This window comes from Onychostruthus taczanowskii, unplaced genomic scaffold, assembly GCF_017590055.1.
Source record: "Onychostruthus taczanowskii isolate IOZ18803 unplaced genomic scaffold, ASM1759005v1 scaffold84, whole genome shotgun sequence".
In the NCBI taxonomy this organism is placed as follows: Eukaryota; Metazoa; Chordata; class Aves; order Passeriformes; family Passeridae; genus Onychostruthus; species Onychostruthus taczanowskii.
The window spans coordinates 2,301,235-2,328,173 of record NW_024506332.1 but is presented as its reverse complement, the minus strand read 5'-3'; the positions used below and the strand labels follow the sequence as shown (position 1 = coordinate 2,328,173).

The 26,939-nt window shown below is 59.4% G+C and overlaps 5 protein-coding genes across 6 annotated transcripts; 3 read left to right on the top strand and 2 right to left on the bottom strand.

The window, feature by feature from the left end:
- On the bottom strand, positions 1 to 4,056 carry BAG4 (BAG cochaperone 4). Its single transcript, XM_041424886.1, has 4 exons — positions 3,969 to 4,056; positions 2,359 to 2,598; positions 1,697 to 1,942; positions 1 to 1,346 (listed from the first exon to the last, which is right to left on the bottom strand). The coding sequence occupies exons 1-4, from the start codon at positions 4,014 to 4,016 to the stop codon at positions 858 to 860; spliced, it is 1,023 nt and encodes a 340-aa protein (XP_041280820.1). The 5' UTR covers positions 4,017 to 4,056; the 3' UTR covers positions 1 to 857.
- Positions 4,057 to 4,116: 60 nt separating this feature from the next.
- On the top strand, positions 4,117 to 6,094 carry LSM1 (LSM1 homolog, mRNA degradation associated). The gene is made up of 4 exons (XM_041424887.1): positions 4,117 to 4,270; positions 4,495 to 4,563; positions 4,984 to 5,099; positions 5,622 to 6,094. Exons 1-4 carry the CDS (start codon positions 4,225 to 4,227, stop codon positions 5,790 to 5,792), a joined length of 402 nt encoding a protein of 133 aa, XP_041280821.1. The 5' UTR covers positions 4,117 to 4,224; the 3' UTR covers positions 5,793 to 6,094.
- Positions 6,095 to 9,275: 3,181 nt separating this feature from the next.
- STAR (steroidogenic acute regulatory protein) lies at positions 9,276 to 12,032 on the top strand. Its single transcript, XM_041424882.1, has 7 exons — positions 9,276 to 9,352; positions 10,214 to 10,327; positions 10,543 to 10,670; positions 10,755 to 10,913; positions 11,336 to 11,520; positions 11,698 to 11,791; positions 11,877 to 12,032. The coding sequence occupies exons 1-7, from the start codon at positions 9,289 to 9,291 to the stop codon at positions 11,982 to 11,984; spliced, it is 852 nt and encodes a 283-aa protein (XP_041280816.1). The 5' UTR covers positions 9,276 to 9,288; the 3' UTR covers positions 11,985 to 12,032.
- A 612-nt stretch (positions 12,033 to 12,644) lies between these two features.
- On the bottom strand, positions 12,645 to 21,000 carry ASH2L (ASH2 like, histone lysine methyltransferase complex subunit). Of its 2 annotated transcripts, XM_041424891.1 has the most exons (16): positions 20,931 to 21,000; positions 20,515 to 20,660; positions 19,770 to 19,858; positions 19,370 to 19,464; positions 19,185 to 19,280; positions 18,869 to 18,964; positions 18,603 to 18,678; positions 18,075 to 18,092; positions 16,638 to 16,731; positions 15,181 to 15,398; positions 14,836 to 15,003; positions 14,561 to 14,754; positions 14,136 to 14,228; positions 13,916 to 14,014; positions 13,545 to 13,604; positions 12,645 to 13,189 (listed from the first exon to the last, which is right to left on the bottom strand). In XM_041424891.1, the coding sequence occupies exons 1-16, from the start codon at positions 20,985 to 20,987 to the stop codon at positions 13,082 to 13,084; spliced, it is 1,707 nt and encodes a 568-aa protein (XP_041280825.1). In that variant the 5' UTR covers positions 20,988 to 21,000; the 3' UTR covers positions 12,645 to 13,081. The 2 variants fall into 2 exon arrangements, with proteins under 2 accessions (XP_041280825.1, XP_041280826.1); XM_041424892.1 differs by lacking the exon at positions 18,075 to 18,092.
- Positions 21,001 to 22,104: 1,104 nt separating this feature from the next.
- Positions 22,105 to 23,772, top strand: NODAL (nodal growth differentiation factor). The gene is made up of 3 exons (XM_041424881.1): positions 22,105 to 22,422; positions 22,787 to 23,538; positions 23,620 to 23,772. The coding sequence occupies exons 1-3, from the start codon at positions 22,182 to 22,184 to the stop codon at positions 23,770 to 23,772; spliced, it is 1,146 nt and encodes a 381-aa protein (XP_041280815.1). The 5' UTR covers positions 22,105 to 22,181.
- The last annotated feature ends 3,167 nt before the right edge of the window (positions 23,773 to 26,939 follow it).

Genomic DNA, 26,939 nt, shown 5'->3' with positions numbered 1-26,939 from the left:
TTACAAAATAACATTTGAAACTTGTCAGGGTTTATTAGGCGTCACACATAGCAGTGAGGTGCTGTGCAGGTGGTAACCAGGAGGCTGGAACAGGCCAAGCTGTTTTCTCCCCGTGGTGCTGCACAGTGGGACACAGAACTCTCAGGATGGAGAGGGAGATGAAACAGGGGATTCTGACCCGAGTGACCTGGACATCATTTCCAAGCATCCTGCCCCTGTTCCTTCCTTGACTTGTGCTTCTCTTTTCCAGTGGCAGAACAGGGATTTCCAGTCTGTTGCCATGCCCACAGGGACACCCCACACTGGCTCTGCACCACACAGGAGGAACAGCAGGATGTGACATGTGCCAGCACAGTCCCTCCCTCCAGCACTTCAGTGTTGCTCCTTGAGTGCACTAAACCCAAACAACCCCTATGAGGACACACGGGGCTCATGGCAAGGGAGCTGAAGCTGAAATTACAGGCAGTGAGGACAAGCCCAGAGTCCTGGTTGGTGGCTGCACATTGCAGCACATCTGACGAGTGTTTGAAGACTGGCTGTGGCTGTAGGAGGCACCCAGAGATTGGGCCTGGCCTGGGGAACTCTGTACACAACCCCACAGGGCTCCATCCTTGGCCCAGTTCCTTCAACATCTTCATTAAATACTTTTGCTGCTTCAAACCTCTCTCCGTTTGTCCTTTGCTGAGTTGTTTGTCGGAGCTGGGCTTCTGAGCTGGCTTTTTGGTGGGTTTGATTTGATTTGTTAACTCAGGGCTTATTGCTATTCCATTGTCAATAGTGCGTAGCAGAAAGAGCTGAGATTTAAGAGAACTCTTTGGAACCTCAACAACAGGCTGTGTGTTGTGGCTCATGTGCTTTCACAATCCCTTTCTTTCCAGTTTTTCCAGTATGGCCTGAATTCTGTGGACAGACTCTTTCCTGGCCTGCCGGACACTGTCCTGGCCCCCAGTCTCAATGGAATCCAGCTCCAGCAGCAGCTTGGTCAACATCTCCTCCAGCAGCCGGTAGGATTTATCTGTCTTTTTCCCTACAAATTCATCCACCTCTTCCTCCAGCCGTTCAGCCTCCCCCATCACGTGGAGGATCCTCTGGATCTCCGGCTGCAGGGCTGCAGGATGCGTGGCAGGCTGCTCAGCAGCTTTGAAGCCCAGCTCCTGGCTCCTGGCCATGGGCTTCCGTGGGCCGAGGTCGTAGAGCTGGGGCTGGGCACTGTACTGCACCCGGGGCTGGCACGGGGCAGGCTTGGCCCCCCTGTGCTCGTTCACTGGCCCCGAGTGCCGCTGGTTGCCATCAGAGTAGTAACTGTGCTGGCTGGGGCTTTGCTCAGCTCTGTCGTACACACAGTCCTGCAGGCAGAGGGAGAGAACATCTCTAAGTGCATTTCCCTCCAACCCACGGGTTTCTGCTCTCAACCTGCACCCAGTGGTGGACAGGGCTGGGGATGCTGGGGACAGGGACCTGTGCTCTGCTCCCCATGTCAGAAAGCACCAACCCAGCAAGGGGCACCTGTCCAGAGGAGGAGTCTGAGCCCCCCATCAGGGCTGCTACTGCCTGGGCACCAAAACCATGGAGTCAATTCCTGATCCAACCCGGAGAAAGCCTGTCAGACCCATTTCAAGACCCACCCAGGACATCTTGTCCTTCACAAGAATCCCAGCCACAGGTTTGAGTCTTCTGTATGCAAACAGGACCTCACCTGTCCCTGTGCCTCCCAGGAGGGAGGGTGGGAAGGAGCCCCACTGCCGGTCCAGGACGGGTGTGAATCCGAGACGTAGAGGCTGCCGTGCCCTGAGGCAGGCCAGGCGTAGCGAGGCTGCACCCCAAAACCAGAGTGGGGGCCCCACGTGTCCTCCAGGGCTCGGGGCTGCGGCACCGGGCCCTGCCCCGTGACCCCTGCGCTGCTGTCTCCATATTGATACTGCGGCACCGGCATTCCCGGGGTCTGCAAGGGCAGGAACAGGCGTTACAGGGGGTCACTGCACCCTCACACAGCCCTGGGACAGGCGTTACAGGGGGTCACTGCACTCTCACACAGCCCTGGGAGCTGGGATAGGGGTTACAGGGGGTCACTGACAGCCCTGTCCCCTCACACAGCCCTGGGACAGGCGTTACAGGGGGTCACTGCCAGCCCTGCCCCCTCACACAGCCCTGGGAGCTGGACAGAACGGCCTCAGCTCAGGTTGGCCGCCCAATTCCCGCTCTTCTACCCCAAAAGCTCAGGGTCTCCAGAGAACAGCGTGACCACCTGTTCTGCTGAGAGCAAAACCAGGCAGGACAAGGCACCCAAGAGCCACGGGGACCCCCAGCCCCACCTCCCCCCGGCACAGCCCCATGCCAGTGAGCCGGCAGTGCCCTTACCTGCGGCGGGGAGTAGCCGGGGACCTGCTGCCTGCGGAGGGCCGAGCCCTCGGGGGGACACTCCGGGGGGACGTAGCTCCAGGCGGGAGCGGGCGACGGGGGCCGGTAGAGGCCGGCGGGCTCCGGGGGGTAGGGGCTGCGTGGGGGCCCCGAGCAGTAGAAGCCCCGTGCCTGCGGCAGGCTGGCGTAGTGCGGGTACGGGGGGCTGTAGGCTCCGTTGGCATAGGGAGAATCCATTGCCTGGGGACACGGGAAGAGCACAGGGAAGGTGACGGGACAGGGACACGGTGCTCCAGGAACAAGGTCTGGCCCTTCCTGCAGCATTTAGCCTCCTCCAGCTGATCTGCCCTGGTTTTAGGCTTTCCTGGTCTAACGTGGCTGAGCTCAGGGGGAGGTGTGCAGCCCCTCACAGTGAGCAGCTCCTGGAGGATTCAATGTCAGCACTGCATCACCGATGGGAGGGTGGAAAACTCTCCAGGGAAGTTCATCTCCCTGCTCATTCTCAAACAGATAAGCTCTGCTAGGCAGTGTTCAGCTCCTGGAGCTGCAGCTCGTGTGGGTCTCTGTACGGAAGGTCTGCACACCCATGGCACATCCGAGGATTTACCTGGATCCATCCCATAACTGATGTGTAGGGAACATGAGTTTCCACCTGATGGCAGAGGGGATGCTGAAGGACAGGATTTCAGGAGCTCGGGGAACGACTCCTTGTACCTTCGGGCAAAGCAGCGCTCCACCCTGAGCTGCTGCCCGGAGCGCAGGCTGTACAACCTGTGTGCCGGGATTTATGGGAGGGCCGGACCAGCCTGACAGCCCAGAGGAAAAACCAAACCAAACCAAACCAAACGAAATCGCGGCTGGAGAGCAGAGCCTGCTCCGGCAGGGCAAACACGGAATTTACACGGCAGCCCGAAACCCAGCTGTCATCAACCCCGCAGGTAACGGACCCGGCAATACCCAGCCCCGGCACCGGCCCCGGCAATGCCCAGCCCCGGCACCGGACCCGGCAATGCCCAGCCCCGGCACCGGCAATGCCCAGCCCCAGCACCGGACCCGGCAATGCCCAGCACCGGCCCCGGCAATGCCCAGCACCGGCCCCGGCAATGCCCCCCCGGCAATGCCCAGCACCGGCCCCGGCAATGCCCAGCACCGGCCCCGGCCCCGGCAATGCCCAGCCCCGGCACCGGCAATGCCCAGCCCCGGCCCCGGCCCCGGCAATGCCCAGCCCCGGGCCGTGGCCCTCCGCTCCGCACAGGCTCCGGGCTCCCCGCGTTCCCGGGATCTCCGCACCAGCACACGCGTCCCAGAAATGTCCCCGCAGGCAGCGCCTCCCCGCGCTCCTTTCCGCCCCGTTACACGCCCGGAGGGGCCGCGAGCAGAGCCACGAGAACCGGCGGGGCTGGGAGGCTCCGGGCACGGACGCTCGGGGACCGCCCTGCGGGCCGTTACCGGGGCAGGGCCGGGCTGAGCGCTGCCCACCCGCCCGCCCCGGGGGCCGTTTCCGTCCCGGGGGCCGTGCCCTCCCCGGGAGCCCTGCCGATCTCGGGGGCCGTGTCCGATCCCGTGGCCCTGTCCGTCCCGGGGCCGTGCCCGCCCCTCGCCCCCGTTACCTGCGCGGCCGCCGCGGGCGGGCCCGGCCCGGCCGTGCGGGGCTCCATGGCCGCCGCCAAAGCCACGCCCCAGCTCGCCCCGTGCCCAATCGGCGGCCGCTCCCCTCCCGCTCCGGCCAATCGGCGGCGGCCCCGCGCGCACGGCTGGCGCGGCTTAAAAGGGCAGCGCCGGGTGGGCCCCGCCCGCCGCGGGCGGTTCCGGGGCGGCGGCGGCAGCGGCGCATGGCGGCGCTTCCGCTGCGGGCGCGGCGGCACCATGAACTACATGCCCGGCACGGCCAGCCTGATCCAGGACATCGACAGTGAGTGTCCCGGGGCGGCCCGCTCCGTCCCCTCCATGCCCCGCCGGTGCCGCCCCGCCGTGGGGCTCGAGCTCCCGCTCCCCCGGGTCCTGCCCCCCGGTTCCCCGTGCGGCGCCCGGACCCCTCTTCCCGTAGCGAGCCGCCCCCCGTGCGCTCCGGCCCCGCGTGGCGCTGTCGCGGAGCCGCGGGGGCCGTGCCCGACGCCCCGCTCTCGTTTCCCGCAGAGAAGCACCTGGTGCTGCTGCGGGACGGCCGGACGCTCATCGGGTACCTGCGCAGCATCGACCAGTTCGGTACGGCCGGGGATGGGGGGGAGGAGGAGGAGGAGGAGGAGGGAGCCGTGCTGCCTTTCCAGCGTGGTTGTGCTGGGGGTGGAAGCTCAGTGTCCTGTGCCCCGGACCTGGCGCTCCGCGGGGGTTTCTCCGCAGCCGGGCGCGCCCCGTCCCGCGGTGCATCCAGCGCTGGGGATTTGCGTCGCTTTTTGGGCAGCAGGAGCTGGGTGATGTTCATCCTCCGTCCTTGCTGGAGTTTGCAGCGCCAGCATCGCCATCATCTCCTGTGGCTTCAGTGGCGTCGGTGGCTTCAGTGGCCCGGCTCCGGGCAGCCACCGAGTGCCGGGCACGGCCAGCGCTGCTCCGGTGGGACGGGGGGCACGGCACAGCCACAGCTCACGGTGGAACGTCGCTGTTTTTCTGTCTGTCTCGTTGCTGCAGCAAACTTGGTGTTGCACCAGACCGTGGAGCGCATCCACGTGGGCAAGAAGTATGGGGACATCCCTCGGGGCATCTTCGTGGTGAGGGGCGAGAATGTGGTGCTGCTGGGGGAAATTGTAAGTGCTCAGCTCCCGCTGCAGTCTGGGCCCGGGCTGGGAGGGTTTGTGGTTTGTCCGTGTGTCTGTCTGCTGTGAAATGTGGTTGCTGTTGTGTTGGGCTGGAATTGGAGGTGCCTCCAGGGCTGAGCCACCACAGAAAGGCCAGCCTGCAGGGCAGGGCTGCGTCCTGCTGCCACAGCCCCTCTGGGATGACACAAGGAGGAAGAACAATGCAGAGGGAGCTGTGGGGAAGCTCCAGCTTGTGTGGCACTGCTGGAGGGTGGCACTGTTGCCTGCCTGTTACCTCCCTGCTGGCTCTGCCCCAGCGGGCACCGTCTGGGATGGGCTCAGGAGGAGCCGAGCGCTGTTTGCTTCGGGAGCCCCTTTCCCAGGGCTGTGCTGGGGATCCCTGCCCACGTCCCACCCCTCAGAGCACTTCCAGCACCTCTGTTCCCTGCCAGCCCCACCGTTCACTGTGTGGAAGGCGCGTGGGCTCAGGTGATGGTGCTGTGCAGAGCTGAAAGCTCCTTTCTCCTGCAGGACCTGGAGAAGGAGAGCGACACACCTCTGCAGCAGGTGTCCATCGAGGAGATCCTGGAGGAGCAGCGGGTGGAGCAGCAGGCCAAGCAGGAGTCGGAGAAGCTGAAGGTGCAGGCGCTGAAGGAGCGCGGCCTCTCGGTGCCGCGGGCTGACACGCTGGATGAGTACTGAGGGGCTGCCCCTTCCCTGCGGGGAGCCAGGGCTGCTCCAGGACCTGCCTGGGCAGGCACAGACTGCCTCAGAAAGGCGGGTTTCATTTTCAGATTGTCTTTTCCGTGGTGCTGGTAACTGTACACAAATCATGCCTTTAGTCTCCTTCTGGAGAAGGAGATGAGGAGGGCCCAGCGCACTGGGAGTGCAAGCATTTGTGTTTGGGAGGCAAATCACTGCTCCTTGGGTTTGTTTGCTTTTTCCTCCTCACATGACTCTGGGTGAGAGTTTTCCTTGACATGTAAATAAATCCTTGATCCTGACATCGATGGTTTTCTGCTGTTCTGGTCCTGACAGTTCCCCTCTCTTGGGACAAGCACCCCTCAGGCCAGCTCTTGTCCCCTCCGTGTGCTCTGCAGGGACAGATGGGACCCCTGGTCCAGCCAGGGGCTGGGCTCACTCCAAGAGAATGCTGGAGCCTGTGGCAAGATCCTGATCTGGGATGGAGAGCAGAACCTGGGTACCCCTGTACCCCCCAGCCAGGCTGTGCCACTCCCTGCCAGGCTGTGCCACTCTCCTGCAGCTGAGCCTGCTAATTACCAGCTGAACCCACTAATTACCTGCTGGTGAAGAGCTGCTGCACCTGGGGCACGGCAGAGCCTGGAGCTCCAGCTCCTGCTCAGCCCGTGTTGGGGGAGCTGCTGCAGCTGTGTCAGGCTGGAGAGTCCTTTGCCCTGCTGTGTCCCGGCCCTTCCGTGGGGAGGAGAGTCCTTGGCCTCGGGGCTGCCTTTGGGCAGCTGCCAGGCCCCAGGAGCCTGCTGGGTGCGGGCAGGGAAGGGCAAACCTCAGCAGGGACAATCCCTGTGGGACCTGGGGCTGCTGCCCTGGGCAGTGGGAGCTCTTTGGGTGAAGGGTCCATGCTGGGGGGTACAGAGGATGAGCCCAGCTGTGCTTGCTGGGGCTGAGCACAGCTGTCCTGACACAGCTGTTGTGGCCAGTACTGGCCCAGGGACCACTCACTTTGGGGGGAAACATTCCTGCCCCATTGGGCTCGAGTGGGTGTTGTGGGTTTGGGGGTAGCAAAGGTTTAAACAAGGAGATGCTATTTCTTGTTCTAATAAAATGTAATAAAAAGCATTTATGGAGCTGGCGCCTCTGGCTGGAAATTCTCTGGCAGGCAGGGATGGCTCTTTGGGGGCGTTTTGGGGTGAGGGGGGATCAGGACAGCGATGCCCGTGGTGGCTGGGGGGAGGCAAGGGCTGCCCAGCCCCAGTGCTGGGGTCCCAGCCCTGCAGCCCAGGGTTTGGGGGGCATGAGGAGCTGGTGGGTGTCAAGACATGGACCCATTCTTGCTGCTCTGGAGCCCATTATCTTATCAGGGCGTCGGGTGTGCCCTCTGTGGCACCGGGGGTTGTGGTTTGTCTGTGCTCTCCAAATAGCAATTCAGCCTTGGAATGGGGGGACATTCCTGTGCTGCAGGAGGGACGGGGTCACCCCGACAGAGCTGCCCTGCTGCAGCCCCTGCAGTGGGAATGGGCAGGGAGAGGGGAATGTTCTCAAGGGGGGCTCAGGGCAGCCTCAGGGTTCCTTGCTCCCTCAGCCTTCAGGCCCCAGTGAAGCTCCAGTGCCTTTGGTTGGCATCATTTTGGTTTTTGTACGTTTTGTACATTTGTGAGCCTTTGTACTTCAAGCCCTGTTAAGTGAATGCAAATGGAGCTGTGTGGTGACTTTGTGCAGGACCCTCAGGGGGCTGTGGGGGCTGGGGTGTCCCAGTTAACCAGATCCCCCTGAGGGTTCTGGATGCCTTTTTGGGGTCTGTGTCCTGCTCTGGGGCCCGGTCACCTGCAGCATTTCCTCACGTGCTGTGGCACGGTGTGGCTGTGCCTGTGTCCCCTCCTGAGGGCACAGCTGGGGTCCTGCCCCTCCAGCCTGGAGCCAGAGGGGCGGCTCTGCGTGCCTTGTTTTGGTTCTTCTCACAAACAACTGCGTGTCCTTGTGCCGAGGCCTCGTGCTGGGAGCGGCGGCTCCATCTGGGATAACAGTCCTGGATCGCTCACAGCCAGGGGCTCCCGGCCCCCGGGGCTGTGTGCCCTCAGTCCAGGGCAGGGGGACCTGCAAGGGCTGGGGCAGAGCAAAATATTGGGGTGTCTCTGGTGGTCCCAGGCCTGTCAGTGTGTGCTTGGCCAGAGCTCTGGGCTGGGCACTCCTGGCTGAGACTCGGGGCTTCCAAACCTTCCCCATGTGTGCAGGGAGGTGGGGGAAGCCCAGAGGTGGGGAGAGCTGTGGCATGACCCGGGAATCACACTTGTGGGAGCATGGCTGCAAAGAGGAGGTCCCAGCAGAGGTTTTGTAAAGGGATAGTGCAGCTCCTGGTGCCTCCAGCACCTCCCTCTAACCCCACGGTGCTGACCTGAGCCTGAGGTGTTTCCTGGCACACGGTGGAGAATGGCAGCCCTGGCAATGGAGAGGAGCATCCTGGGGAGCAGCAGGAGCGTTCTGGAACGCAGGTGGGACTCAAATCATCTCAGAAAAGCTGGGGACAGGCAGGGGGAGACAAAGGGCTCCCCGGGGCCGGGCTGCTGGCGCAGTGAGGGGGTGACCTCCCCCCGGGCCAAGCTGTTGAATTGGGGAGCAAGGTCAGGCTCCCTGCAGGAGGGTGCAGGGGCTGACGTCAAAGGAAGCAGCTGTAATTCACAGGTTCCTGGGAGTGCTGGTCTCCAGGCCGTAATTCATCCCAGAAATGTCATTTCAGCCTTGAGCGTTATCGCTGCTCCGCCGTGTCCCACTGCTGGGGCAGATAACGGGGCCTGGGAGTTGGGGGCTGCCGGGGCTGCCCCTCACTTCAGCAGTGTATTTATAATTCACTATCCTATGGGCTGTCCTGCTTCTTGTGCACAGAGGCTCAGCCTGGCTCGTCATTCCACAATGGTCGTGCAGTGAGATGGTGTCACCCAAAGTTATCCCTCATTATCCATCGTTACCAATCAAAGGCTGGACTCGATCACTTGGAGGACTTTTGCAGCATTAATGACGGTGTGACTGCGCTGACCTGTTCCCTGTCGCAGCTCTGCTCCAGGTCCGCGTGCCGTGCTCTGTCCCGGCAGGGATGGCTGCGAGGCAGGGCAGGAGCTGCTCGGGCTCTGCCCGCCGTGCCCCCGGGCCGGGGCAGCTCCGGCTCCCCTCACGCCCCCGGCCCCGTGCGCTGCCCGCGGCTGCGCGGGGAGCGGGGCCGGCCTTGGCCCGCGGGGCCCGGCCCGCACTGACGGCTCTTATCTCGCGGCTGACGGGGCAGAATCCTTCAGCCCCGCGTACTTAAGGCCGTGCACGGCGGGGCCGGGGCAGAGCAGCGCTCGGCGCAGACGGACGGACACCGCGGCCACCACCGAGGCCACCCCCGCAGCCGCTGCCACCTCCAAAATCACTGCCCGGCCACAGCCACCGCCACCGCCCGGCCACTGCCACCACCACCGCCACCGCCACAGCCGCTGCCCAGCCCACGCTCCAGCCCCTCAGGGAGATGCTGCCAGCCACGTCCAAGCTCTGCGCCGCCATCTCCTACCGCCACCTGCGCAACATGACCGGTGAGTCCGGGGCAGCTGCTGTCCGGCTGTCTGGGGCAGGATGGGGCCGGGACAGTCCCTGTCCAGCTGCCCGGGGCAGGACAAGGCCAAGGCAGTCCCTGTCCAGCTGTCTGGAACAAGACAAAGCTAGGGCAGTCCCTGTCCGGCTGTCTGGGAGAGGATGGGGCCGGGGCAGTCCCTGTCCGGCTGTCTGGGACAAGACAAGGCTAGGGCAGTCCCTGTTCGGCTGTCTGGGACAGGATGGGGCTGGGACAGTCCCTGTCTTACTGCTTGGGGCAGGATAATGCTGGGACAGTCCCTCTCTAGCTGCCTGGGGTTCAGGGATTCTCTCCCTGCTGTCACAGGCAGAGTTAGGGTTTCTGACGAAAGTTTATTAGAGAAGCTGCTGTTGGGTCACAGGCTCCAGAAAGGGCTCTCTTTCATCCTAAACTCCTCAGAGTGGTGGCTGGGGCCTCAGCGATGTTCTCCCCGCTCCGTAGCATGGTGGGTTCTCTGATTTACTGTCCCTGAAACCCTGAGCCCTGTCACTGGGGCCTGAGGGCTGGCTTATGTCCCTGTGACCAGCTCTGGGTCACACTCCCTCTGGCTGGGAGGGTTTTGTAGATCCATTTCCATGCTCTTTCCTGGGCACCTGCATGATGCTCCTCAGTGTTTTTACTGCTGAGTGGCTTGGAGCTCAAGCTCAGGATTGCTTAGGACAGCCTACCCCAGGGCAGTGTGATGGCAACCAGCTGCTCCCTGTGCCTGTAGGGACACCGAGATGGTGACAAGCAGAGACTTTTGCATGTTGTATGTTTAAATGGGGGAAAAACCCACAGTAAGGGCTGTGTGGTGCTGGTGGGTGACACGCTCTCTCCCCAGGTCTGAGGAGACAAGCTGCTGTGGCCATCAGCCAGGAGCTGAGCAGGCTGGCCAGCCGCAGCCCAGGACCCAGCGCCTGGATCCACCAGGTGCGCAGGAGGAGCTCCTTGCTCAGTAAGTGACACCTGAGGGGTCTGTTCCTTCTGCTGGTGGGAGACCCTCACAGGCTGGGGGAAAACCTGCTTGAGGATGGGCTATGCTTCTCCAGAACCAAAGGCAGGGAACTGGGTGTAATCCCCATCCCATGGGGACAGAGAAGGGTATTTGGTGTAGATAAAGCTCATCTGGCACATTACACTGCTCTTGCTCAGCCCTGCCTCTGTCTGCAGGCTCAAGGCTGGAGGAGAAACCCTTCAGCGAGATGGAAATGTCTTACATCAAGCAAGGAGAGGAGGCCCTGCAGAAATCCCTCAGAATCCTGGAGGACCAGGACGACTGGAAGACAGAGACAGTGGCGGTGGGTGCTGTGCCCCGTGGTGCTGCCTTGCAGCCCCTCCCCCTGCCAGCAGCCCTGGTGGTAACTCTGCCATCCCCTCCGCAGGGTAACGGGGACAAAGTGCTGAGCAAGGTGCTGCCAGACGTGGGGAAGGTGTTCCGGCTGGAGGTGGTGGTGGACCAGCCCCTGGACAGGGTGTACGGGGAGCTGGTGGACAACATGGAGCAGATGGGAGACTGGAACCCCAACGTCAAAGAAGTCAGGGTAGGAGATGTGTGTCAGAGCTGTCCCAGCTCTGTGTTCTGTCCATTTCCTGCTGCAGATGTAGAGGAGGTTTTGCAGTATCTGTGTTGCTTCTGCAGCAGAGGCGAGTCTGGAGCAGCTCCTGTGTGACTAATTCTGCAGGAAAGGCACTTCCTGCAAGGAGCTGCCAGTTCTGCTGGAAAATGGGGCTGATCTGGGGAAGAAATAGCCCCAAGGCACAAGGAATCAGAGAGGCAGTAAGGGAATAGCTTTTCACTCAGGAATTGTAAACAGTTCTCACCTGGGGGCAAGCAAGTATTTGGAGTTTTTGTCACTGTCAACTCTTTGTCAGACCCTGTATCTGAACACCTGGTAACCAAAGGCAGCTTTTAGCAGTGCTTGCACTAAACACTTCAAATGAAAGTTTTAATTCTGAACTGCAGATTCTGGAGAAGATTGGGAAGGACACGGTGATCACCCACGAGAAGGCGGCCGCGACCCCCGGGAACATCGTGGGGCCACGGGACTTTGTGAGCGTGCGGTGCTCCAGGAGACGTGGCTCCACCTGTGTCCTGGCTGGGATGTCCACCACCTACGGGGCCATGCCCGAGCAGGAGGGCTTCATAAGGTACCCCCTGCTCAGCCCCGTTAAGCCTGTGCAGGGAGGAGATTCCCTCAGGGCACTGTGGGCTCAGGGTCGCTGGGTTTCTATGGGCGGCAGGAGCTGCTGCAGAAAGCCCAAAGTGCATTTTTGAGGCAGAAAAGTCCAAGTTTGGGTCTGACCTGAGCCTCTTTCCCCAACCAGGGCTGAGAATGGTCCCACCTGCATGGTCCTGCGCCCGCTGCCCGGCAGCCCCTCCCAGACCAGGCTCACCTGGCTGCTCAGCATCGACCTCAAGGTACCTGGGGCTGGAGGAGCTGGGGGGAGCTGGGGGCTCTGGGGGAGGCCGGTTCTGCTCACAGGCTGTGTCTGCTCCTCCCCAGGGCTGGCTACCCAAGACCATCATCAACCAGGTCCTGTCCCAGACACAGGTGGACTTTGCCAAACACCTGCGGCAGCGCCTGGCCCGGCCGGTGCCTGCGGCCTGCTGACCACAGCCTGCTGACCACGGCCTGCTGACCACGGCCTGCTGACCACCTGTGCAGGGCTCCCTTCAGGGACCAAGTATGGAATCTTGTCACTTCAATTGGCCAAGGCCTTTAACAGCCGATTCCACTAATTAATATGTAGTTATAATCAGTTTATTTATTGAAGCTTATTGTGTAAGTGCAGGACTAAAAATTGAATTCCTGCAGTTGCTTAACTGAGCACGTGCTGAACCAGTCAGCCAACTCCACCCTCCCTAATTGCTTTCAATGAATAAATAAAGCTTTAATTAGTGCTGTCTACAATTAAAGGTCTGAGCTAATTAGTTATTAGGGAGACAGCTGACTGGGAAGTACATCCTCAGTGAGGCAAACACAAGCCTGACTGAACCTCAAATTTTACTCTCCCAAAGCTCAAACACAGCCCTTAACAATTTCGTTTCCTCTCCCCATCAAAGCAGCTCTAATTTATTTTTTTCCTGTACCAACACATAAAAAATGTCAAATTATTTATTCACCCAGAGCTGTGCAATGATGATCATTAGCAGGAGGACCCATGTAACTCCTGTGCACAGAGATCTTCAGCTCATAAGATCTCTAAGTGTAGCTACTTTGAGTTTCAATGTCACTTGTAACAATTTACAAGACAAAAACAAGAATAAAAAGAAGAGTTAAAGCCTTTATTTTTAAACTGGTTTCCAGTCTGTGGGGAAAAAAAAATACAGTTTGGACAGAAGCCCAAATTTCAGTCTTACATGCAGCTGTGTTGTTCCAACAGAGCCATCCTGGCTGGGAGCTGTTGGTCACCATCAGGCAAACACTCCTGAGCACAGGGGTCACTGCAGCCACACCTGGCAGGTCCAGCTACACCCCGGGAGGAGGTTCTTCAACACCCCCTTCTCCAGCAAGTGACACTAACGGGACTGGGGGCTCCCAGAGAGGCCCCACACTAGCACAGAACCCCCCAGACCTGCCTCCTGGGGCAGTGGGGAGCTGTGAACACACACACAACACCTGTCAGCCAGGGCTGCATCCACCTCAGCCTCTTCGGTCCTTGGCTGATCACTGAGAGAGAGATGGATGCTCCTCCACGGTGCTGGGGTTTATGGCTCCCAGGGTGGGCTCCTCCTGCCATCCACCTCTGTCTCCACGTGGTACAGGACATCTGCCAGCGTGTGCTCCACCACGGCCCCCCAGCCCATGTCACTCATCTGCAGAGGGAAGCACAGTTAGCTCCACTCTTGGACAAGGAGGGACCACACAGCCCAGAGCTGTTTTCCTCCTCAAAACAGTAGTGGCAGGGGAGGAATTCCAAGTGTTTTCTTCAACAACAATTCAGTCCCCTTACTGACAAATGAGGCCAACACAGGCAACAGTCTGTCAAGAGGAACAAGATAACAGCACCTGGATATCTGTCCTTATATATATTTTAAACACAATCCTTTTGGCTACACTGTCCAGGTAGTGAGACTGAAGGACAGGTACAGGTGTGGCATGAATCACACCAAAACATCTCTGATTTAAACAATGAGGCTCTCAAATGGGGGGAGAAGCTTCAGTACTTACAGGATGGTAAGTGATGTCTCTCGGTGGATACTTGAAATATGGTCCAAAGTTTATGGAAACCTGTGGAACATACATTTTCATCACATGTAAAAATCTAGGAAAATCTCTTTAGTTCTTTGTCCTTGTCCCTTCCTACTCCTGAGCCTCCCCACACCCTGTGCAAGCTCACAGGAACAAACACTGCTGATGTTACTTCAGCAATTTGATAATCTTGTTACGTGTGTGAACAGCAAGATTGTTCCAGAGTCACTAAAATGGTTCCCATCTTTTCACCTGGCACACTCCCTGAGTGCCCACACCTAGTGCATGAACACACTTTGGGTGTGAAACTGATGCATTTAGGAATTCCCTTTCAAAGACCCCTCACTTACCGTGCAGCCTTTGTACAGAGAGATAGCAGGAAAATAAACCCCCTCAAAGATGTCCTTAAAGGCAACTCCTTGGCTGACACCATTCTTGAAGAATATGATCTGAAAAATGAAGGGTTTTCCCTCTGATGGTGGCTGTCAGGACACAGCAACCCTGACAAGATTAATGCCTGCTCCCTTTCACTCAGGCCAGGCACGTGCTGAAATGACAGCAACAACTCACCTGGCTTCCAGGGGCTTGCTTTAGGCTCTTCTCTGCTTTGTCCACAAAATCCTTCTCTTCAAAGTACAAGTAGCTTTTGAACTTGATCAAAGCCTGAAACAGCAGTAAACAATGTCAGGAACAAGCCTGAAACCTGTTACCTGCCCTGCTCAGGGCCAGGCGTGCCTGGTGTCAGAGTACCTGTGAGAAGTGATTCCCACAGCTCAGACATTTCAGAGCCAGGAGGGGAAGGTGAAAGGAGATGTGGGCAATCCCATCCAGGAGTATTTTGCTTTCTTGAGATCAACACCTTGGGCCTCTCCCCCACGAACCACAGAGGTACCGAGAGGCAGGATGGGAAGGATGCATGGAAAGGGGCACGAGTGAGGCCATTTTCCAGTTTTCCACCTGCCAATGCTTAATCCAACAGTGAACTTGCACCTCACCTTGTCTTTGTAGGTGTCAGGCAGGGATTTGGCTGTCTCAGTATCCTCTGGAAGGTTGATGTAGAACCCCAGGATATCGCCCTGTCCGTAGCCAGAGGAATAGTGTTTCCCTATGGACTGGTGAAACTTGGTTCCCTTTTTGCTGCGCCAGGAGTAACTGAACTTGTCGTATCCCAGAGGGGCCTGGAGGTTCCCTGTAGAAACAAATGCTTCATGGTGAGCACAGGGAGTGTAGCAGGAGCACCTGCTGAGAAATGCTTTGTAACATTATTTACCCAAGGGCTGTGACCAGCCTAATCTGGCAGCTGTGTCTGGAGGCATCTCGTCCATGGAGATTTCGAAGTACCAGGCTCCCTTGCGCACGCCGTGCGAGGCCCTCACCATGGAATAGCCCTTCTCCCCAACAACAGTCAGCCTGTCGTCAGAGATCTTCAGCTGGGGAGCTGCAGGGGAGCACAAGAGCATGCACTTGTGATTTTTAACGTGGTGATGTCAAAAGGCAAGTGAACACGCAGAGGTGGATTTAAGTTCTGCACCTGTGAGAGCAGGGGCAGCTGAAACAGCTCTGACTGGTGCCTCTGGAAGGAAACCCAGGCTGCACAGACTAACAGGCTCTGTACCTCGGTCATGCAGCGCCAGGAGGACTCGCTCATACAGGCAGGCTCTGTACAGGTCCCCAGGAATTGGTTTTCCTGCCCAGCAGTCCAGCTCCAGCTTTTCAGGGTCGGGCGCGTGGGGGTCGGGCTCGGCCAGGATGTAGCGATAGCCGTCCTTGTTGAAGGGGTGCTCCAGAGGGTACCCGTGGGGGGGCAGGCGCTGAGCAGCAAACAGCGGGTCACTGAAACACACAAACACCACGCTGGCATCTCCAGGTGCTGTCACTTGTCACAGCCCCTGCAGAGCTGTCCCTGTGCTCAATGCTGCACACTCGTGTCTCCGTGAAATGAGCGGTCATCCACTGCAAATCACTTATAGCCTGTGACCCATCAGTCATCCATGACATCATCAGTGACATCACAGGGCTCTGGAGTGACCCCCAGACACCCACCCAGGGCAGAGACAGCTGGGAGGCAGCTCAGGGCATCACAAGTGCCACTGTCCCTGACTGGTACCCATCCCTGCGCCCATCCCCATGCCCATCTCCATACCCTTCCCTGTGCCATTCCTGGGTCCATCTCCACACCCATCCCTGTGCCCTACCCATCCCTGTGCCATCCCCATGCCCATCCCTGTGCCATCTCCACATCCATCCCTGTGCCATGCCCATCCCTGGGCCATCCCCATGCCCATCCCCATACCCTTCCCTGTGCCATTCCTGGGTCCATCTCCACCCCCATCCCTGTGCCCTACCCATCCCTGTGCCATCCGCATGCCCATCCCTGTGCCATCTCCACATCCATCCCTGTGCCATGCCCATCCCTGGGCCATCCCCATGCCCATCCCCATACCCTTCCCTGTGCCATTCCTGGGTCCATCTCCACCCCCATCCCTGTGCCCTACCCATCCCTGTGCCATCCGCATGCCCATCCCTGTGCCATCTCCACATCCATCCCTGTGCCATGCCCATCCCTGGGCCATCCCCATGCCCATCCCTGCGTCCATCTCCACCCCCAGCCCTGCACCCCTCCCTGTGCCATCCCCACACCCATCCCTGTGCAATGCCCATCCCTGTGCCATCCCCGTGTCCATCTCCACACCCATCCCTGTGCCATCCCCATGCCCATCCCTGTGTCCATCTCCACACCCAGCCCTGTGCCATCCCCATGCCCATCCCTGTGCCATCCCCGTGTCCATCTCCACATCCATCTCTGTGCCATGCCCATCCCTGTGACCATCTCCACACACATCCCTGTGCCATCCCCGTGTCCACCTCCACACCCATCCCTGTGCCATCCCCATGCCCATCCCTGTGCCATCCCCGTGTCCATCCCCATGCCCAACCCTGTGTCCATCTCCACACCCAGCCCTGCACCCCTCCCTGTGCCATGCCCACGCCCATCCCTGTGCCATTCCCATGTCTATCTCCACACTCATCCCCGTGCCCATCCCTGCCCCTCCACGGCACCTCTGCTCTCACCTCCGTGTTTTCTTGGCCGTGCCCGTGGTGCCCCCGTCCTGCTGCTTGCGCTTGGCCCCTCGGCCCTTCCCGCTGCCCCCGGCAGCCATTCCCCCTGGACACACAAACCAGGCCCGCTCAGGAGCTGCCGCTCGCCAGCGCCCGCCCGCACGGGATCCCCAGGGAGAGAGGGCACAGCAGCCAAACCAAATCAGCTCGTGGGCTCAGGTGCCTTTGGCACAGTTACTGTGAACCAGACTTCACTGCCAACGAGCACAGCGAAGGCCACGACTTTCATGTGGCTTCTGGTCAGCTTTTGAGGCGTCTGAATTTGGAGCAGAAGCTAAAGGAGACTGAGCAGCGAAACAAGCTCAATCTGAGCTTTTCAGGTGAGAATTAAGAATCTTTTCTGTCATCAGAAGATTTATAGGCAGCAGCACTGGGATCCACTTCAGGGGCATTGATATTATTATAATTATTATTATTGGAGATTCCAGTCACAGCCCAAATCTATTTCTGCAGAAGCAGCAGAAACCCACCCTACAGCACAGCCACCAACGCGGTGACCCTGTGCTGGAGGAGCACTGACACCAACCAGCAACAAGCACTCAATGTTCCATTTCCATCTACAAAATAAAATACACCTGAGTTGAGGAAAAAGGAAAAGCAAGAGGTGTTTCTCTTCAGTACTGCTGAAATCAGTTCTATGATTGAGCAGCAAATCAGTTTGAACTCAGCACTCAGTAATAAAACTGAGGGTAGGAAAAGCTACGTGTCAAACTTAATCAAATTAATATCAGCATGTTTTAATAAATTAAATCATACATGCATTTTACAATCCTGCTATTTTCAAAGATATCACTGCTGATTTATAAGGAAAACAATGAGAATTTCATGTACTGTAGATAAACACCTGCACAAACCACATTCCTGTGGTAACTAAAAATCCAGTCAGCTCTTCCATTACCAGCATTCCCTTACAGAGTAAGGGATCCAAACCATCCAGGGAATGCCATATTCTGCACAAACATGACCTGATCCAGCTGCACTCCCTGATTTCAGTGCAAACAAACATTCAGGCTCTCCAGTTTGTCAGCAATTACTTGCCAAAAAAAAAACAATTATTTGTCCAACAAACCATTGCACTGTAAATTTCAGATCAATTGTTTAAGCATTAAAACTACAACATCAGGTCAATTGACACAGAAAAAATAAACATAAGTGTAAAATAAACAAACAAAACCTTTAAACCAGTCAAGTAGGGCAGAATATGGCAATTAAAAGCTTCTAACTACTAAGATTAAAGACTGGAATTGCTGGTTTGTATTGAAGTCCAACTGCAATCACATCAGGGCACGCTTTCATTTTTGATTGACTTTGGCTTCTAAGAGAACCGAGCAAGAAAAGCTTTGCAAACAGCAATACTTAAGTTTTAGAAGCTGAAAGGTAAATATTCACCTCCCAGAGAGGCTCCACCTGCAAGAACAGAAGTGGCACCACATGTTTGTCAGTCTCCCAGAAATGAAATAAAAAACAACCATGACATGGAAACAACACACCTGAGATATCTCTAACCTGCCTTAAAAAGACCCAAATACCTCCTGTCTGTACTACTGGGATGTGTTCAATACAGATTATTAATATATAAACCAATTAACAGTTAATTTACTGCAGTAATGCTGCCCTGAGTACCCTCAGCAAGATGGGAAACAGGAAATCTGAACAACTCAAGGAGATGATTTAAAACCATTCTAGGAGCAAAGTGACAAGCTCAGCCTTCAGCGAGCATCTTGATTTATCTGGTCACAGTAAAGAAAGGGCTGAACCTTCCCAAGACACAAAGTTAATCTTTCTATAAAAAGGCACAGTGAGACTGTTGAGCACAAGCACACAGTTCACAGGACAGTTTAACTGCACAGATCCCCAGAGGACTGGGAAATGCAGCTTAGTCCCAAATACCCAAAGCCCTCTGAGTAAAGAACTTGCCATTTAAGCTTCCACTCGTGGACACGGCGTTGTTCTGTTTCTGGTTGTCATAAGCTGGACCAATATTGGCAAGATCCTGCAGGAGATCAAACACTCTGCTGTGCACACTTGGTCAAAGGGAACACTCTGAGCCTCAGCAGGGCACTCACCCACTGCTGGCACAGCTCAGGCTCACAGCAGAGATGTGCCCCTTGACTGAGCAGAAAGGTACCAGAGGAACCCACCCCCCTCTCAGCTCCCCACCTTCCTCCTGTCTCCCATCATACCTGGTCTAGAAGCCCAAATTTGGGGTAATCTTCCTCTGGGTCTTTACTGCCTGGGTCTGGATGCTCTTTCACCAGGAACACATCTCTTTCTTTACACTAAAACAAAGGAGTTTTAGTTACACAGGGTGAGATGATAACAAATTCATTAACAAGTGTTTAAATTCCAGTAGTTTCCATTAATATGCATTAGGTACATCAGTGCCTAAGAAGCATCAGTGCCTTCACCCTGCAGCTCCAAGCCCAGCCCTCAGCACACACAGATGTCAGAAACCCAAACCTGTGGGAATTCTTCCAGGGATTTACCCTCAATCCTTACCATGGTTTTGACAATATTATTGGGCCAAGTCATTTTCCCAGGCCTCTGCCGTGTTGTCATACACTCCCAGTATTTATCAATAAAGGGGATAATATCCTGCAGGAACAGAAAGCATTTGTGTGAGCTCCTGCTCTTGCTGACAGCAGCAGTGCTGTGAGCCCGGGGCAGGTGCCAAAGAGCCAGACCTTATCCTTGGAGAACATGGTTTTGGGGTGCTCGTCCTGCGTCCTCGACTGCCACGTCAGGTTGGCCAGAGCACTAAGGCACATCTCCTTCAGATCTGAGAAACAAAACACCCCAGGCCTGCAATTACACTTGGAGGGAAGATCAGGCACAGTGATCACCCTGAGAAACTGCAAAACCTCCCTAAATTCTGTCCTGACTCAGCCCTCCTGAACCAGTTACAACACCTTCATAAATCAGTAGCAAAACACTTTTAGAAGAAGCCACGCGTGGTTGTAAATATGGGATTTTGGCTCATTTTATGAAAGTCTCAGCTGAGCCCACCCACTGACTTCAGACAAAGCCAACCCTCCAAGATGAAGGTGCACAAAACATCCCCCAAAAAGCTGCTCCCAAACTCACTTGCTTGTTTCCTCAGGAAGTAGGTGTTCCCACTGTGGTGGCACACGTTGCAGTGGAAGCTGTAGTTGGTCATGAAGGGCAGACACGACCTAGGAAAAGGCAGCTCTGTCAGGGCTGGGTACACTGCAATTATTGTTTCAGGCTAACGAATCCCAGAACCTGTGAGGCTGGAAGAGCCCTCTGAGTGCAGTCTGTGCCCAATGGCCACCTTGTCCCCAGCCCAGAGCACTGAGTGCCACCTCCAGGGGTTCCCTGGACACCTCCCCTTGTCCTGTCCCTGTTTCCTGGAGCAGAGCCTGACCCCCCTGGCTGTCCCCTCCTGTCAGGAGCTGTGCAGAGCCACAAAATCCCCCCTGAGCCTCCTTTTCTCCAGGCTGAGCCCCTTTCCAGCTCCCTCAGCCTCTCCTGGAGCTCCAGCCCCTTCCCAGCTCTGTTCCCTGCCCTGGACACTCTCCAGCCCCTCAATGCTCTTCTTGGAGTGAAAGAAAATTATTTATTCTTTACTACACTGGGTTAAGAAACTAACTATTCCAGCTTAAAACCCAAGTATTCCTTCCCTCCCTAAAACCACAGACATCTTACAGGCTCAGCAGCATTTCACGGGGGTGCTTTATCGTGGACAAAGCTTTATTTACACAACACACCAGTTCCCAAGCGTTCAAGGACACGGGCAGCTCCTCAGGAACTGAGACTCCAAACACTGCACTCTAAAGCCCCGTGCTGCCCTGCCAGCCCCATCACCTACGTGGTGTCGATGCCGAAGGTGTCAGCTGTGAACCACTTGGTGCAGATGCCACACTGCAACTCGATCTCGCCCAGCTGCCGCGCGTTCTCCTCGTCCCCCGAGCCCCCCTGGGCATCCATGGCTTCGGCGCCGTCCCCGGCAGCGTCCTGGAGGCGGAGCAGAGCCAGGAATCCAGCAGTGCCCGGGACAGGCAGCACAGGGGCTCGGGCAGGAGTCTGCCACCATGGGAATAAATCCTTTCCCCTAACCCACGGCGCGCTGCTTGCAGGCTGGAGCTGTTTTGTACACTCCGCTCGTGAGGATGAGCCGCACGGCCGGAGATTTAACTTCCAAAACAACCCTTTAAGGAAGCAGCGCTGGCGCTAAGGGATGCTGCCCTGCGGCTGAACCAACCTCGCCGTGCCCACGGCACCTACCAGGGGCTCCTTCCCGTTGGCCGACTCGGTCTCCAGGGCCGCGCTGGCATCCACCATGGCGGCGTCCCCCCTGCCAGGGCACAGAGATCAGAGCGGAGCCGGGACCCGGGGCCTGGCGGGACTCGGGCCGCGGGAGCCCGAGGGAGGGAGGGACTGAGGGAGGGCCGGGACCCCCATCCGCGTTCCCATGGTAACGGGGCCCGCGGGGCCCGGGGAGCGCGGGGGTACCACGGGCCCGCCCAGGGAGGGACATACCCGGTCTCGGCGTCGGTGGCGGGCGGCTCTGGCGGGGCCGGGGGCTCCGGGGCCGGGGGCGGCTCCGGGGGGGGCTCGGCGCCCTCAGCCGCCGCTGCCGCCGCCATGTTCGTGCCGCCGCCGCGAGATGCGCGGTGATCTCGCGAGACTCGGCGCTCGCTGGGGCCCCGCCGTGGCCGAGCGCGCCCCCTGCCGGCGGCCGCCGGCAGCACAGCGCGGGGCGAGTGTGACGTCACTCTCCGCGGCCGTGACGTCACCCTGCACTGCCGTGACGTCACCCCGCGGGGCTGACTGCGGGGGCACGAACCGGGAGCGGGTCCCGGTGCCCCGCGGGAGGTCCAAGAGCCTTTACCCCCAGGAAGGACGAGTGTCGCCTCTCCGGGTGGGAGGGGACCCCAGTGGCACCCCCGCCCCAGAGGTTGGGGGCCACGGGCCCCCCCGGTGCTGCTCCCCTAGCCAAGGAGCGGGGCAGGGCTGGCTGGGCTGGGCCGGGGATGTGCCTGGGACACTCGCCACCAGCGTCCCGGGCTCTGCGGGCTCTGAGGACAGCAGTGGCCTTGCACAGTGCGGGGGTGGGCGCCCCCAACCCCCAAGCACAGAGGGACGGAGAGGGGTGGTCGTGGGGACGAGCCCAGGAGGGACGGGGAGAAAGAGAAGAAGTGGAGGAATGCAGGGATGAGGCAGCGATGGATGGATGGATGGCTGGGTGGATGGATGGAATGATGGATGGAAGGCTGGAGGCAGCGGGGGAAGGATGGGGAGAAGGAGAAACGGAGAAAGAGCAGGGCGGGGAACGAGGGCAGTGGAAATGGGGAGGGATGGCCGGGAGGTAGATGGGGGTGGAGGGGAGGGAGGACAGAGATAGGGACGGAGGGATGGGAAGAGGGACGGGGAGAAGAGGGGAGGGGGCTGTCGGGGAGGGGGGCGCCGGGGCCGCCCGGGGCGGCGCTCGGGGCCGCTGTACAAATAGGGCGGCTGCGGGTGGCCCGGGCAGACATGCGGGTCCCGCTCCGCTCCGTGCCCGCGCTGGCGCTCTGCGCCCTCGCCCTGCTCCGCCTGGGCTGCGCTCCGACCCGGGCACTCACCTGGGCACCGACCGGAGCGTCCCCCCGGGAGCTCACCTGGGCACCGGCCCGCGCCCCGCAGCGCTGTCCCCCGCTGATGCTGCAGCTGCTCCGCGCCCCTCCCGCCCCGCTCCGCGCCGCCGCCGCCGCCGCTCTCAGCCTCTCCCCACACGGTGAGTGGCGCCGCGGGCATCCCTGTCCCGGGACCGGCACCGTCCCCGAGCATCCCTGTCTTTGGGCCCGCATTATTTCCAGGACCGGCACCGTTCCCGGGCATCCCTGTCTCGGGACTGCCGCTGTCCCCGAGCCTCCCTGTCCTGGGAGCTGCGCCATCCCCGGGACCTGCACTGTCCCCATGCACCCCCGCCCAGGGATCCTCACTCCACATCCCTGCCCTGCCTGAGGCTCTGGCTGGCTCTCAGGTGGTCCAGCTGCTTTCTCCCGAGCCTCTGGTTCCCGGCAGCAGGCGGGGGGCACCTTCCCCCCCAGCCCTGGCACCCCTGGCACCACTCCCCTCACCGTGCCCTCGGCTTTCAGGCTCCCTGCAGAACGGCTCCCGCTGGGCGCTCTCCTTCGACATGTCCTCGCTGTCCAGCAGCCAGGAGGTGAGTCTGGCTCAGCTCCGTGTCCGCCTGCCCGGCCTCTCCCGAGCCCGCAACGTCTCCCTGGACATCTACCACAGCCAGCGGCGCAGGTGCCGGGCACACGGAGCCTGCGCCCACCAGCTCTTCCTGGGCACCGTGGCTGGCATTCCCTCTGCCACCCAGGCTTCCTGGAAAGTCTTCGAGGTCACCAACCTGCTGCGGGCCTGGCTGCACCAAGCTGCTCTCGCTGGGCACCAGAGCCCCGCGGGAAGGGGGCAGTGGGAGGTGAGCGCTGCCACCGCCGCGCCGGGAGACAGCGGCCACGGGGACCCAGCCCTGCCCCAGGACGTGGCGGACAGCGTCCTGCTGCTCGTCTTCTCCAAGGACAAGTCTCCAGGAGAGCACAGCCTGATCAGGACGGCGGAGACCTCCAAGTACATCATGCGCGACAGCGGCTCGCCGGGCGCGGGGGCGCGGCGGCAGCGCAGGAACAGGAGGGAGAGGCAGAGGATCAAAGCCGCGGCCTCCCCGCGGGAGCAGGGCCGGTCTCTGTGCCGCAGGGTGGACATGGTGGTGGATTTCGAGCAGACGGGCTGGGGCAGCTGGATCGTCTACCCCAAGAAGTACAACGCCTACCGCTGCGAGGGGCTGTGCCCCTCGCCCGTGGATGAGACCTTCAAGCCCACCAACCACGCCTACATCCAGGTAAGAGGGGCGCTGCCCCTGCCTCCCCCGCACCCCACAGCCCAGCAGGGGGATGTTCTGCCCTTCCCGTGTCTCCCACAGAGTTTGCTGCAGCTCTACAAGCCCAACCAGGTGCCGTGTCCTGCCTGCTCCCCAGTTAAGATGAGCCCCCTCTCCATGCTCTACTACGAGAAGGGCGAGGTCGTCGTTCGCCACCACGAGGACATGATCATCGAGGAGTGTGGCTGCAACTGAGGCCGAGCTCTAGCCCGCCAGGAAGGTGCAAATCTGTGCCCAGAAGTGCCCCAAGGACCCAGCAGCACTGCGCAGGGCAGGGTGTCTCTGAAGCCCTGCGGGCTGGCACAGCCCTGGCTGGACCTGGGGAGCAGTGGGTGCCCGGCAGCTCTGCTACACTGCACGGCCACAGTGCCTGGCTGGATCCAGGCTGCACGTGGAAAAGGCCACCAGCCACCTCCCTGTGGCACCAGGGACAGCTCTGGGGTGGTGGTGCCCCGTGCTGTGCTTACCAAGGAGCTGGAGGCTGCCCTGTGTGGGACAGAGGCAGGAGCTGAGGTGCAGGGCTGGGGCATGGCAGCTGCTCCCTGCCACCACACGGCTCAGGCAATGGGAATTCCCAGCCATGGGAATCATCAAGGAGCCACAGGTCCTCAGAGCCCTGCAGCTGCAGTGTCTGGCCATGCTGAGCATACACACCACGAGGATTTTCAATCTCCCCTGGAGTTTAGGTGTTTCTCCTAAGAATTCTGTTATATTTCTATTAAAACTGTCAGATTTCTATTGCAACTCAGACAAGTGAATGTATTGGCCAATGTCCAGAGCCCCACCTGGCAGATCCAGGGGGGCAGCTGTTACAGAGAAATAACCACAGCTCTGCTCAAACCTTTTCCCCCTCGCTGGATGGGCTGGTAGTGAAAAGGTCACAGCTGTACAACTCATCAATAAATTATATATATTAAAAATGTCCATTGGGTTCTGCTGATTTTTGCTGTTGATGGCATGAGGGTGTGAGTGTCCCCTTCTCTGTGTCCCATCTGTTGCCCCCAGAGCTCCTCCCTGCTCTGGCTGCAGCCTGCTCCGAGAGCAGGTGGGCTCTGCCTGCTCTGAAACTACCAGAGCAGGGAGTCCCTCCAACAGTGCAAGAGATGCTGGAAAGCTCCAAAGCTCACATGAGATAAGGACAAAGCTGCTCCCACCCTGATGAGGGGTTGCTCAACAGCAAGGGAGGCACCTGCAGGCGTGGCAGGGGAGGCTGAAGGGATTTTCCTCCTTTATTTACCCCTCGGAGGTCAGGGAAGGGCCGTGCCCTGTAAGAGCAGTGCATCCTAAGCCCTGTGCTGCAGGCAGCTCCTTTGGGTCACCATCCGGAGGAGCGCTGGGGCTGGGGGCGATGCCGGGGTCCCGAGCGCCCCGGGGTCACCGTGTCCCCCCGCATGGCAGCCCCGGGGTCACCGTGTCCCCCCGCATGGCAGCGGGGACCAGCCCGGCTTTGGCGGAGCCAGGCTCACAGCTGCACGGGGACACGACACACGCGTGGGGACCCACCGGCGACCCCCAGGCAGCAGAGGGGACTGGCGGGACCCCAAGCAAGCACCGGGGCTGGCGGCGGGTGGCCCTGGGACAGCGACCACCCCCACCCCGCCCCTCCTGGGAGCAGCGGCCCCGACTCCACATCCCAGCCCAGGCTGATTATCCGCAATCCACATCCCGGCCGGCGGATAAACAAAGCGTGTCTGCTGCTCCCCCGCCGCAGCGGGCCCTCCCCGGGGCCGCTTCCATATTCCTACAGCTTTCACACCGCGACCATCCCGTCATTAGAGGGTCATTTGCAGGAGCTGTCAAGGGTGGGCCGGGGGCGCGGGGCTGACCCCCGGCAGGAGGCAAAGCAGGAACCTGCCCGTCTGTGCTCTGGGTGATGGAAAATTACAGTATTTTGCCTCTTTCGCCGCAGTTTTGTTACTGCGGCTCACAGAGGGTTCCAAAGCAGGAGGATTCACTCCCCCCAGCGCCCCCCCCGGGACCCCTGCCCCTCCGGGGGCTGTATCTCAGCCATCTCTGCCCCTCTTCCCGGTGCTGTATCTATCTCTGCCATCTCTGTCCCTCTTCCCCGTGCTCTATGTCTGCCATCTCTGCCAGGGGCTGTATCTCTGCCATCTCTGCCCCTCTTCCCGGTGCTGTATCTCTGCCATCTCTGCCCCTCTTCCCGGTGCTGTATCTCTGCCATCTCTGCCAGGGGCTGTATCTCTGCCATCTCTGCCATCTCTGCCCCTCTTCCCGGTGCTCTATCTGTCTCTGCCATCTCTGCCCCTCCGTCACGCCTGACTGGAATCCAGCAGCGGGTTCAAAAGTTGTGGCGGGGCAGGGGGAGGCAGAGGCCGTTGGCTGGGAAGAGCAGGGTGGAAAAATAAAGGCTGGGATTCCAGGGCTGTAAGGAAAACATCAAAGTGTGGATAATGACAATAAAGTCGGGTTTAGGCAAGGATCTGTCAGGCTCGACCTGACCTGAGCAGGGAGAGCTCTGGCCCTGCTCCTGCCCCAATCTACATCGGCTGGGGGTCACAGGAGCCCAGACACGAGGACAATAAAGTGGGGGACAGACCCAGTCCTGCCCACGACCCTTCAGGGCATCCCAGGGCTGGGGGAGCTGGCAGGTTCCTGCTCTGGGAAGGGCTGGCTCAGCCAGGGGGACAGCAGGCACAGATGCTTTGGACACAGAGAAAGGAAAGAGTGAGAACAAACAGACCGAGGGTGGTATTTGTACAAATGGTGCATTGAAGCACGAGCTGGGCTGGGCAGGTGGCGTTTGTCCCTTGACTGGGACACAGGGACACGGAGCAGGACACAGAGAAGTAGGGCAGGACACAGGGACACCGGGTTGAGACAAAAAGGGGCTGGGATGGGAAATGCAAGGACAAAGCCAACTTGTCCCTGGACCTCCCTGGAGCATCCCAGCTGTGCCTCAGCCACCCACGACTGCCTCCCTCCCTCCCACAGTGCACAACTGGGCTCAGCCTGTGAAAAAACAGCACAAGTCGGGTGAGGAGCAGAGTCTGGGGAAGCAGGGATGTGCCCTGGAATGCTGAGCTGCTCCTGGCAGGGCTCGGGCAAGCTTGGAGAGCTGTAAACGCGAATGCATGAGGGAGATGGATCCAAAACGTCCTGGCTGAAGGATGCAGCAGCTGGGGGTGGGAGGGGGAAGGGAGGGAGTGAAGGGTGAAGCACCAGAGCAATGGGATGCTGAGACCACTTGGTCCCACACCACGGCTGGAAAGGTTTAAGGAATGGGCTGGGGACAAATTGCAGCAGAGCAGATGTGCACATCACCTCACCACACCCCGGCTCTCTCTGCCCCCACTACGGCCCTGATGAGCCCATGGCCCCAGGGCCTGCACCGAGAGCCCAGC

Excerpts from the sequence above, each read along its gene's own strand:
- BAG4 (XM_041424886.1), bottom strand. The coding sequence starts at position 4,016 with ATGGAGCCCCGCACGGCCGGGCCGGGCCCGCCCGCGGCGGCCGCGCAG. Across the intron at positions 2,599-3,968 it reads CGCCCGCGGCGGCCGCGCAG|GCAATGGATTCTCCCTATGC; the intron begins GTAACGGGGGCG and ends CCGTGTCCCCAG. Across the intron at positions 1,943-2,358 it reads CCGGCTACTCCCCGCCGCAG|ACCCCGGGAATGCCGGTGCC; the intron begins GTAAGGGCACTG and ends CTGCCCTTGCAG.
- LSM1 (XM_041424887.1), top strand. The coding sequence starts at position 4,225 with ATGAACTACATGCCCGGCACGGCCAGCCTGATCCAGGACATCGACA. Across the intron at positions 4,271-4,494 it reads CCTGATCCAGGACATCGACA|AGAAGCACCTGGTGCTGCTG; the intron begins GTGAGTGTCCCG and ends CGTTTCCCGCAG. Across the intron at positions 4,564-4,983 it reads GCGCAGCATCGACCAGTTCG|CAAACTTGGTGTTGCACCAG; the intron begins GTACGGCCGGGG and ends TCGTTGCTGCAG.
- STAR (XM_041424882.1), top strand. The coding sequence starts at position 9,289 with ATGCTGCCAGCCACGTCCAAGCTCTGCGCCGCCATCTCCTACCGCCAC. Across the intron at positions 10,914-11,335 it reads CCAACGTCAAAGAAGTCAGG|ATTCTGGAGAAGATTGGGAA; the intron begins GTAGGAGATGTG and ends TCTGAACTGCAG. Across the intron at positions 11,521-11,697 it reads GAGCAGGAGGGCTTCATAAG|GGCTGAGAATGGTCCCACCT; the intron begins GTACCCCCTGCT and ends TTCCCCAACCAG.
- ASH2L (XM_041424891.1), bottom strand. The coding sequence starts at position 20,987 with ATGGTGGATGCCAGCGCGGCCCTGGAGACCGAGTCGGCCAACGGGAAG. Across the intron at positions 15,399-16,637 it reads ACGGCCAAGAAAACACGGAG|TGACCCGCTGTTTGCTGCTC; the intron begins GTGAGAGCAGAG and ends TGTGTGTTTCAG. Across the intron at positions 14,015-14,135 it reads AGCAAGCCCCTGGAAGCCAG|ATCATATTCTTCAAGAATGG; the intron begins GTGAGTTGTTGC and ends TTCATTTTTCAG.
- NODAL (XM_041424881.1), top strand. The coding sequence starts at position 22,182 with ATGCGGGTCCCGCTCCGCTCCGTGCCCGCGCTGGCGCTCTGCGCCCTC. Across the intron at positions 22,423-22,786 it reads TCTCAGCCTCTCCCCACACG|GCTCCCTGCAGAACGGCTCC; the intron begins GTGAGTGGCGCC and ends CTCGGCTTTCAG. Across the intron at positions 23,539-23,619 it reads CCAACCACGCCTACATCCAG|AGTTTGCTGCAGCTCTACAA; the intron begins GTAAGAGGGGCG and ends TGTCTCCCACAG.